Source organism: Carcharhinus amblyrhynchos, chromosome 2 (assembly GCF_965287045.1).
Source record: "Carcharhinus amblyrhynchos chromosome 2, sCarAmb.v2.hapA, whole genome shotgun sequence".
Lineage (NCBI taxonomy): Eukaryota > Metazoa > Chordata > Chondrichthyes > Carcharhiniformes > Carcharhinidae > Carcharhinus > Carcharhinus amblyrhynchos.
In genome coordinates this window covers 143,017,902-143,029,238 of record NC_137325.1, presented here as the reverse complement: position 1 = coordinate 143,029,238, position 11,337 = coordinate 143,017,902, and the positions used below count along the sequence as shown (strand labels likewise).

Genomic DNA, 11,337 nt, shown 5'->3' with positions numbered 1-11,337 from the left:
ACACCCCTGTCTCTGCCTCCCTCTCTCTAACAACCCTGTCTCTGCCTCCCTCTCTCTAACTAACCCTGTCCCTGCCTCCCTCTCGCTAACACCCCTGTCTCTGCCTCCCTCTCGCTAACACCCCTGTCCCTGCCTCCCTCTCTCTAACACCCCTGTCTCTGCCTCCCTCTCGCTAACACCCCTGTCTCTGCCTCCCTCTCTCTAACACCCCTGTCTCTGCCTCCCTCTCGCTAACACCCCTGTCTCTGCCTCCCTCTCGCTAACACCCCTGTCCCTGCCTCCCTCTAACACCCCTGTCCCTGCCTCCCTCTCTCTAACTAACCCTGTCCCTGCCTCCCTCTCTCTAACACCCCTGTCCCTGCCTCCCTCTCTCTAACACCCCTGTCTCTGCCTCCCTCTCGCTAACACCCCTGTCCCTGCCTCCCTCTAACACCCCTGTCCCTGCCTCCCTCTCTCTAACTAACCCTGTCCCTGCCTCCCTCTCTCTAACACCCCTGTCCCTGCCTCCCTCTCTCTAACACCCCTGTCTCTGCCTCCCTCTCGCTAACAACCCTGTCCACTTTAACACTTTCTCTTCATAAACTCTCAACATTTTAAATAATTTTTCTATTAAATCTAAAATTTGTGACAACTCAGACTATTTCCGTGTGTGAAGAGGATGCAGCAGTGACTTCTTTAACTCATAATACTCGTGGTTTATTTGAGTCTCACTTGCAATGATGAGATACCCACAGGATCAATTTCAAACAGTCTGCCCGATATCGTTCTCCCTTTAGCCCAAAGGGAAAACGCTGGAAAATTTCAGCAGGTCCGGCAGCATCTGTAAGGAGAGAAAAGAGCTGATGTTTCGAGTCCAGATGACCTGTCGAAGCTAAAAGGCAGAGAAAGTGGGAGATATTTGTACTGCAGGGGGAGGGAATGGAAGAGTCATAGCCACAGAAACCAGGGGAAAGGCTGCTAATGGCAGCCCAGTAGAGAGAATGGAAGGTGTGACTGGCCAAACGGCAGAGAAGCTGAAATCAGTAGGTAAACTGTAACAGATGAAGATGAGGGGGATCGGGTGGGAGAGAAGTAAAACCCTATTCCCACTAAACTGCTGACCTCCCAGCTTTCCCTTCTGTTATCTGATATTGCCATGATGTGCAGCTGCCAACACTGGACTGTGACTGGTTGAAGTCCAACACATTTATCTGGTAGCAGGAGCTTTCAGAGCGCTGCTCCCTCATCAGAGTGATATGGGCCAAATGGAGGCAATTGGGACTACTTTCAGAGGTTAAAAAAGGGACAGCATAGACAAGTTGGGCCGAAAGGCCTATTTCTATGCTGTAAACCTCTATGACTCTATAAGTCTCCTCAACCTGTCTGCAACGTTGACATATCTGTCTACATACTCCTCAGCCAATGGCTCCCCACCATCGTCCAGTTGGGTGGGACTGCTCTTTCCCAGTTCCTTTCTTCTCTAATTGTATCTAGTAACTCTTCCCACAGTATTACCTTCTGTATCCCCAGAGGATCGAGCCTCGGCCCCCCTATTTCACATCCACGTACTCTCCTCAATGACTTCCTCCAAAAGTACAGCATTAATTTCACTTGATCATTGGTGACACCCACCTCTCCTTCGCCACCAGCTCCACCGTTGCTAAATTATCAAACTATTCATCCTAAATCCAGTACTGGATGGGCAGAAATTTCTCCAATTAAATGTTAGAAAGACTGATCCCGTTTTTACTCAATTCTCGAGCTACTAACTCCATTCCCTCTCCCTGGCAACAGTCTGAGACTAAACCAGTCTGCCTCAATCTTTGTGTCAAATCTGACCCCAAGATAAGCCTCCAAACACTTACTTATTCACGCTATCACTAAGATCATCTATTTTCATTTCCATAAATCGCCAACTTCAATCCTGTTTCCGCCCACCTGATGCTGAAGTGTACATGCCTCGGTTACTCCTAAACCTGTCCATTCCAATACTCCTATCTGATCTCCCACATTCTACCCTAAGACAATTTAAAGTTATTTATATCTCTGCTGCCTGTGACTTAACTCGCTCCAAATCCCATGTGCACGTTGACATACACTGAGCTTCAGGTTAAGCAACGTTCTCATTGTTCATGATCTTACCACCCTACCTCTGTGCTTTCCTCAAGTCACAGCAGTCTTTGAGATAGCCATGGTAACCCAATTCTGGCCTCTCGTGCACTCCACTATTGGTGGCCGTGCCTTCTATTGCCCTTCAATTCAGGACATTCCCTTTAATCTCCCTCCGTCTTCTTAAAACCCACATCTTTACCAAGTTTTTGGTCATCTGCACTATCTCCTTATATGGTTTGGTGTCATTATTTAGTTTTACAATTCTGGTCGTCACACTACCAGAAGGATGTGGAGGCTTTGTAGAAAGTACAGAAAATATTTACCAGGATGTTGCCTGGTTTGGAGGGTATTAGCTACAAGGAGAGGTTGGAGAAACTTGGTTTGTTCTCACTGGAAAGATGGAGGGTGACCTGATAGAGGTTTACAAGATTATGAGGGGCCTGGACAGAGTGGATAGTCAGATGCTCTTTCCTAGGGTAGAAAAGTCAAGTACTCGGGGACATAGGGTTAAGGTGCGTGGGGAAAAGTTTAGAGGAGATGCGCGAGGCAGGTTTTTTGCACAGAGGATGGTGAATGGCGCTGGCTAGGGAGGTGGTGGGGGCAGGTATGACAGCGACATTTAAGGGGCAACTAGACAAATAATGAATAGGACGGGAATGGAAGGATATGCATTCTGTAAACACATACAGTCTTAGTCTAGGCAGGCATCATGATCAAAGCAGGGTTGGAGGGCAGAAGGGCCTGTCCCTGTGCTGTACTGTTCTTTGTTTTTTTATAAAATGGTCCTGTGAAGCATTTTAGGAACATAAGAAGTAGGAGCAGGAGTGGGTGATTCAGCTCTTCAAGCCCGCTCTGCCATTTAACATGATCAGAGCTGATCTTATCCTGGTCTCCACTCCACTTTCCTACCTGCTCCCCAGAGACTTTATCCTACGTTTAATCAGAAATATATCTGTCTCTTTCTTGAATCCATTGATGGATTCTGCCTCCACTGCGCTCTGAGGCAGTGAGTTTCACAGATTCACAACCCTCCTCATCTCAATTTGAACCTACCTCCTCTCAGTTCACATCTATGACCTCTTGTTCCAGATGGGGATGTTTCATTACATTAATGGGAGCATCCAAAGAGGGGTTGTTGTTTTTGTAGACATAGGTGCCACTCGGAGGTCAGCACTTTCCGGATCCTACTTAAGGGGTCAACAAATCAAAATGCACTGAGCGGAGATGCAAACAAACATTTTCCAAAATATCATCTTTATTAGAAAGCAGACTGAGGTCAGCCTAATGTTAAGAAAAGAAATTATTTTTGTCATAAACACACCAAGGAGAACAATCCCATCTCTGTGCCAAGAAAATGTTTGGGGTGGGATTTATACACAATGAAAAAAATCCTAGTTTTAATTGTGTTTAATATACTACTCTCTTTATCCTGTAAATTGTTGCTGTAATGGAGGACAGTAATGGTGATTAGAGCGCACTTTGCCAAACCGCTTCATAGTCCATGCTTCACATTGTTATTGAATGAGCTCCTGTTGTAGCTGAAGGGGATCTGCAACTTGTTACTACATTTTCTTTTATTCATTCGGGGTACATGGGCATCGCTGGCTGGCCAGCATTTATCGCCCATCTCTCGTTGCCCTTGTTCAGGGCAGTTAAGGGTCATCCACCTTGCTGTGGCTCTGGAGTCACATGTAGGCCAGACCAGGTAAGGACGGCAGATTTCCTTCCCTAAAGGACAACAGTGAACCAGATGGGTTTTCCTAACAATCGGTTCATGGTCATCATGAGACTTTTAATTCCAGATTTTTAAAAAAAAATTAAATTCAAATTCCACAATCTGCTGTGGTGGGATTCAAAACTAGTAAATGCATGGGGATAGGGCCTGGTTGGGATTGTAAGTGGCATAGACTTGATGGGCTGAATGGCCTCCTTCTGCACTGTACTGACTCTATGATTCTTTTGGAACAGTTTGGCAAATGGGCTTGGTATTTGACTCTAGTTGAAGCAAGGCAGTTGAATTTAAAAGGGCAGCGTGCAATCACCCTGTCTCTGCTGTGCTTCTCCTTTTCAAACAACTCAGGTTAATCATTGCAACAAAAATAAATGTCACTTTCCCCTTTGTCACAAAGTGGAAATCCCAGTCTAATGGAAGGCTGATGTACTGTCCCACAATTATTCCGCTGGCTTCCAAACTCCCCTAAAAACTCTTAATTCCAACAAGGCAGCACCCCACCCTGAACAGAAAGTGTCCAGATAAGGTATCGATAGAAAAATCAACTCAGCTCATTCATTTCCCAGAGCATTAACATTAGACCTGGGCGGTTACGCTTCCCATGTTCAGCGGGAGAACAGTGCAGGCCAAAAGGAGGAACTGACTTAGGGAGAGGAATACAGTTATGAGGTTATAATTATGGTTCAGGATTGAAGCTTTTGGTTTATAACATTATTATATTTTGGGACTGTAGCTTTAAATGTAGGGTAGAGATGAAAGGGATCATGTGACCTGTGCTGAAGTTTGCCTGACAGGAAGCCTGGGTGATCTGATTGGTAGAGATCTGAGGAAGACTCAGGATTCGAGAGGGTTGGCTTATGAGGAGAGACTGAACAGACTGGGGCTATACTCATTGGAATTCAGAAGAATGAGGGGAGATCTTATAGAAACATATGAGATTATGAAGGGAATCGATAAGATAGAAGCAGGGAAGTTGTTTCTACTGGCGGGTGAAACTAGAACTAGGGGTCATGGCCTCAAAATAAGGGGGAGCAGATTTAGGACTGAGTTGAGGGGGAACTTCTTCACACAGAGTTGTGAATCTGTGGAATTCCCTGACCAGTTGAGGCTGCCTCATTAAATGTTTTTTTTAAGGCAAGGATAGATAAATTTTTGAGCAGTGAAGGAATTAAGGGTTATGGTGAGCGGGTGGGTAAGTGGAGCTGAGTCCATGAAAAGATCAGTCATGATCTTACTGAATGGCAGAGCAGGCTCGAGGGGCCAGATGGCCGACTCCTGCTCCTAGTTCTTATGTCCTTATGATTGTTGAGAGGGAGATGCGGGGAGATAATGCTAATTATCAGGTCATTGTTGATTATACCTTGAATAGACCATAACTAAGCCTCACAAAGTCCCAACGAGGTGCTATTAAGTTGTAAACAGCAGTACTGTAAATTGTCCCTTTCCTTCTAAGATGAACAGAGAGTTGGAATCAGAAATAACTGATTAGCATTTCTAATTAGATATGAAGCCATTGTGTTTCCTGTTGCCGTGAAGCCATTTTGAGATCAGGTTACAGGCTTCCCTACAAATGCTGGCAAAGCAAACAAATAGCACTTAGAAATTGTCTTGTGTATTCTGCAGCCAACTGAGAGGTAGAGACCAAGGGAAAAAAATTAACCATGCCTTGAGCTCAAGAGAAAATGCTGACCCTTGTTCATCACTTACGACAACGGGTAGGATATCACACTCAGTTTGAAAACCAAGTTCATGAGAGTTAAAGGAGGCTGGAAATTTTACCTAGCTTGGAACTAGATCTACTGTGTAATCCTCACACTGAGACACAGTTCTGGGATTAGAACTACTCAACTGGGCAAGTAGAATGGACTCAACGGTGAACTGGTCATTCTGGGCAGAGGGACAAGTAACAGGAAACTGTTTACTTTGATGATTTAGTAAGTTGCCTGCACAATAAAATGGTTTTTAGTGTTTTTTTAGCTACTTGACACAGTAAATGATTTTTAAAAGATGAAAATTTAACACGCCAGCCTTTCAGCTAATAACTGGAAGTTCAAATTTCTCCTTAAAGGTTATCAGTCTTTATGGATACTTGTGAATAAACAGGTAACAGCATAGGAAGTAATAGTCAATTAGTGATTCTTGTGTTGAGTGCTCACTATTATTGCTGATCAAGTAATTTCTCCACCTCTGGCCTTTAATGCTGAAGGTCTTAGTTTGCCGGGTATTCAAAAACAGCAGCAGCTCCCATTCCGGTCCCAATGCACATGGACACAACACCATAGCCCCTGGAACACAAACAAGAAAATCATTCAAAACCCAGCCACCTCCAACTAAGAAGAAGAACCAAAGGAGAGTATGAATAAACTAGGATTGTTTTTACTGGAAAGACAGAGGCTGAGGTGAGACCTGATAAGAACATAAGAAATAGGAGCAGGAGTAGGACATCTAGCCCTTCGAGCCTGCCCCGCCATTCAATAAGATCATGGCTGACCTGAAAGTGGATCAGCCACGATAGAGGTCTACAAAATTAAAAGTTTAAAGAGGTTTGTTTATTAGTGTCACAAGTAGGCTTACATTAACACTGCAATGAAGTTACTCTGAAAATCCCTAGTCGTCACACTCTGGCACCTGTTCGGGTACACGGAGGGAGAATTTAGCATGGCCAATGCACCTAACCAGCACGTCTCTCGGACTGTGGGAGGAAACTGGAGCGTCCAGAGGAAACCCACGCAGACAGAGAACGTGGAAACTCCGGACACACAGTGACCCAAGCCGGGGATCAAACCTGGGTCCCTGCTGCTGTGAGGCAGCAGTGCTGACCACTGTGTCACTGTGTGTGAACAGGGCGGATGGTCAGAGGCTTTTTCCCCGGGGTGGAAGTGTCAATTACAAGGGGGGGGCACAGGTTCAAGGTGAGAGGGGGGAATGTTTAAGGGTGACGTGCAGGGGTCATTTTTCACGCAGAGAGTGGTGGGAGCCTGGAACGCGCTGCCAGAGGAGGTGGTGGAAGCAGGAACATTAACAACATTTAAGAGGCATCTGGATGGGTACAGGAATAGGGAGGGAATAGAGGGATATGGAGTAAGGGCAGAAGTTTTTTTTAGTTTAGCGAAGGCACCACGATCGGTACGGGCTTGGAGGGTACGTTGAGGGACCTGACTGGTTTCCTGACCAATATTTATTCATCAACAAACATTATTTTTTAATAAATCCAGATGATTCCTAGGATATTTCTCTCATGTCTTTGGGATGTCAAATAACATAAATGCAAGCACAGTATCCATTTTCCAAAACCCACAGGGCTGAGCCGAAGTAGGTAATCCAGCCCTTCGAGCCTGCTCCGCCATTCAATCAGATCTTGGCTGATCTCTCCCTGGTCTCAAATCCACCTCTTCCCCATATCCTTTTTTTTTAAATGAGGAAATATATCCATCTCCTTCTTGAAGACAGTCAATGATTCCACCTCCATCGCGGTCTGAGACAGCGGGTTCCACAAATTCACCACCCTCCGCGAGAAGTAGTTCCTCCTCATCTCAGTTTTAAATCTTATCGCCTCACAACCTGTACCTGTTTCAGATCTCCGTTAGTGTCATTTCTAGGATATGGTCTCTTGGACTCGTTCTATTTACATTTCAATGGCTGAAACCTCAGGTAGCTACTGTCTAAAGTCAGTAAAGTGGCTGGAAAGGTGAGATGTGTGACTAAATAATAAATACAGGGTAGCTGTAATAAGCTCCTGTGAAGCTGTACGAATGAAATAGTGGCATGATGGGAAAATTGGTCAAGTATTTGGTACAAAATAAGGAACACTGACTCTGCATAACTTAAGACATGAATAAGACCGAGAAGGTTGAGGGAGCTGGGACTCTTCTCCCTGGAGAGACGAAGGTTGAGAGGCGACCTGATAGAGGTTTATAAGATGTTGAGAGGTATAGATAGGGTGGATTCTTGGAGGCTATTTCCCACGGCTGAAATGGTCACTACAAGAGGACACAGGTGCTGGGGAGCAGGTACACAGGAGATGTCAGGGGTAAGTTTTTCACTCAGAGGGTGGTGGGTGAGTGGTGGCGGTGGAGGTGAACTCGCTGGGGTCTTTTAAGAGACTTCTGGATGAGATTGAATATAAAAGTAAGGAGGTCTTGCTGCGGCTGTATAGGGCATTGGTGAGGCCGCAGCTGGAGTACTGTGTGCAGTTTTGGGCGCCGCACTTACGCAAGGATATTTTGGCCCTGGAGGGAGTGCAGAGGAGGTTTACTAGGCTGATACCGGAGTTGAGGGGATTGAGCTATGAGGAGAGGCTGAATAAACTGGGCTTGTACTCGTTAGAGTTTAGAAGAATGAGGGGAGATCTCATTGAGACGTATAAGATGATGAATGGGATGGATAGGATAGAGGTGGAGAGACTCTTCCCGCTCAAAAAAGACAGTAGGACTAGGGGGCACAGCCTCAAGATAAAGGGGAGGCGGTTTAGAACGGAGTTGAGGAGGAACTTCTTCACTCAAAGGGTGGTGAATCTCTGGAATTCTCTGCCCGTTGAAGTGGTGGAGGCTGCCTCGCTAAATATTTTTAAGAAGCGGGTTGATGGGTTCTTGATAAGAGAGGGGATTAAGGGTTATGGGGAGAGGGCGGGAAAGTGGAACTGAGCCACAACAGATCAGCCATGATCTTATTGAATGGCGGGGCAGGCTCGAAGGGCTAGATGGCCTACTCCTGCTCCTATTTCTTATGTTCTTATGTTCTTATGTACGTGGGACTTAATAGGATTGAGGGTATAGATAGGCCTGGTAGGTATGGATATGGTTGGCGCAACTTGTGGGCCGAAGGGCCTGTTTGTGCTGTAGTGTTCTATGTTCTAAGGTCAAGACCTGGTGAGGCTGATTCCGCATGAGCTAGTGATGTATGAGTGAGGTGGGGTAAGGTCAGAAATGACAAAGCCATCAGCGTTCTTCTGTTCTATCGAAAGGACAAGATGAATGATGAGACAAAGAGGTCTTGGAGGTCACCGGGTTATAACACAATTAATGATGTTGCTACTGTTTGTATTACTAACCGAATTCCTGAAGTCACGCAAACTGATAAGAAAAAGGTCTAACTATTGAATTGACTCTTTATGTAAGGGCGGACTTGAGATCAGAATTAGCAAGTCGTAACGACAGCTCTCTGAACTCAAGATTTTTGCCAATACTGCATGCAGTCTTTCGGAAATAAAGATACGTTGTTTTGTTGGAACAGATTTTGTCTCTACCACAGTCAAGAAGCAGAACAAGTTTCCACTTCAACACTCCCACCATGGCACCATCTGTGATCCTGCTTGTTGGATAGGGTTCAGAATGATGATGTGCAGGCAAACAAGAGAGTAGCACAGTGGTGAGCACTGCTGCCTCACAGCACCAAAGGAGCCGGGTTCAATGCCAACCTTGGGTCACTGTCTGTGTGGAGTATGCATGCTCTCACCGTGTCTGTGTGGGTTTCCTCCCATACTCCCAAAGATGTGCGTGTTAGGTTGATTGGCCCTGCTAAATTGACCCTAGTGTCAGGGGGTTAGCAGGGCAAATATGTGGGGTTATGAGAATAGGGTCTGGGTGGATCGGCCCATGAAGTGCAGACTTGATGGGCCAAATGGCCTCCTTCTGCACTGTAGGGATTCTATGAACTAGACTGCCCATGCAAAAGGTCAATGCGGTCAGTAAAGTTCCTGTCAGTTCAGATCGTGTTGACTCAGGTCACTGATCTCTTAAATGGGGAAGAGACTAAGCTGGTTAGAATTATATTCACTGGAGTTTAGAAGAGTGAGAGGGGATCTCATAGAAACTTATAAAATTCTAACAGGGTTAGACAGGGTAGATTCAGAAAGAATGTTCCCCATGGTGGGGGGAGTCCAGAACTAGGGTCATAGTTTGAGGATAAGGGGTAAACCTTTTAGAACTGAGGGTGAGGAGAAATTTCTTCACCCAGAGGGTGGGGAATGTGTGGAATTCATTCCCACAGAATGGAGTTGAGGCCAAAACGTTGTGCGATTTCAAGAAGAAATGAGATATAGCTCTTGGGGCTAAAGGGATCAAGGGATATGGGAGGAAAGAGGGGAATCAGGATATTGAATTTGATGATCAAAATGAATGGCGGAGCAGGCTCGAAGGGCCGAATGGCCTCCTCCTGTTTCTACGTTAAGGTGAATGTGGTCAGTGACATTCCTGTCAGGTAAGGTCTTGTTGACTTGGATCACGGAGCTCCTACACTAAAGGTCGGGTGCAGTCAGCAAGGTCTAGGTCAGTTCAGGTCATGTCAACTTGTCCATGGATTAAAGGTCGATGAGGTTGTAATAAAGTGTGGTTTTGGATGTGTTCCGTTTTCAGATAAAAGATACTCAACCTATAGTTTATTTTTCTTCCAACCATAACTTGCATTTATGTAACACCTTTAACACGGTAAAGCATCCCAAGGGGTTTCACAAGAGCGTAGCCAGGAAAACTATTCACTCGGGTGAGCTTTGTTGACCTGAACCGGCTTTCGTCATCCTTGAACTTCTCACACCGAGTTGATGTTTACCAGATGCAGAGCTCTGAAAGCTCGTGATTCCAAATAAACCTGTTGGACTTTAACCTGGTGTTGAGAGACTTACTGCGCCCACCCCAGTCCAGTCTCCACCTGATGTTTAAAATGGTAGAGATCCCAATGCGAGGCAAGGACTTGAACCATTAACGTTCCCCCAAAGATCAAACGTCCTAAAGGACGCCAGTGTTTCTGCTGCATGGAGGTAGGTGCGCTGTACAGATGGACACACTCACCTCTTCCCCCTACGTTTCAGCGTGTTCAGTAGGGTAACAATCTGCCGTGTCCCAGTGCAGCCCAGTGGATGGCCCAGTGCTATAGCACCACCATTAGGATTCACCTTCTCCATGGGAATACCCAGCTTCTCGACACAGTACACAGCCTAAAGGAGGAAATAGAGAACGAGAGAGAGACAGAGAGAGAGGAGTCAGCCACTGTTTAGCCCAGTTCCATACTTTCTGTTCTTTCACAGGATCTGGTGTCGCTGGCGAGGACAGCCCATCCCTAGTTGCCCCTGAGGAGGTGGTGGTGAGCTGCCTTCTTGAACCGCTACAGGACATACATAAGAACATAAGAAATAGGAGCAGGAGTAGGCCATCTAGCCCCTCGAGCCTGCCCCGCCTTTCAATAAGATCATGGCTGATCTGTCGTGGCTCAGTTCCACATTCCCACCCTCTCCCCATAACCCTTAATCCCCTCGCTTATCAAAAACCCATCAACCCGTGTCTTAAAGATATTTAGCGAGGCAGCCTCCACCACTCCAACGGGCAGAGAATTCCAGAGATTCACCACCCTTTGAGTGAAGAAGTTCCTCCTCAACTCCGTTCTAAACCGCCCCCCCCCCCCCCTTTATCTTGAGGCTGTGCCCCCTAGTCCTACTGTCCTTTCTGAGCGGGAAGAGCCTCTCCACCTCTATCCTATCCATCCCATTCATCATCTTATACGTCTCAATGAGATCTCCCCTC

At 46.1% G+C, this 11,337-nt stretch overlaps 1 protein-coding gene across 1 annotated transcript in view; it reads right to left on the bottom strand.

The window, feature by feature from the left end:
* Positions 1-4,556: 4,556 nt before the first annotated feature.
* Positions 4,557-11,337, bottom strand: part of acaa1 (acetyl-CoA acyltransferase 1) — a 33,915-nt gene continuing 27,134 nt past the window's right edge. Inside the window, exons 11-12 of the mRNA XM_080213620.1 lie at positions 10,609-10,754; positions 4,557-6,108 (exon numbers count right to left, since the gene is read on the bottom strand). Coding sequence (XP_080069746.1) covers positions 6,033-6,108; positions 10,609-10,754 — 222 coding nt within the window. The 3' untranslated portion in view covers positions 4,557-6,032. The remainder of the gene's footprint in view (positions 6,109-10,608; positions 10,755-11,337) is intronic.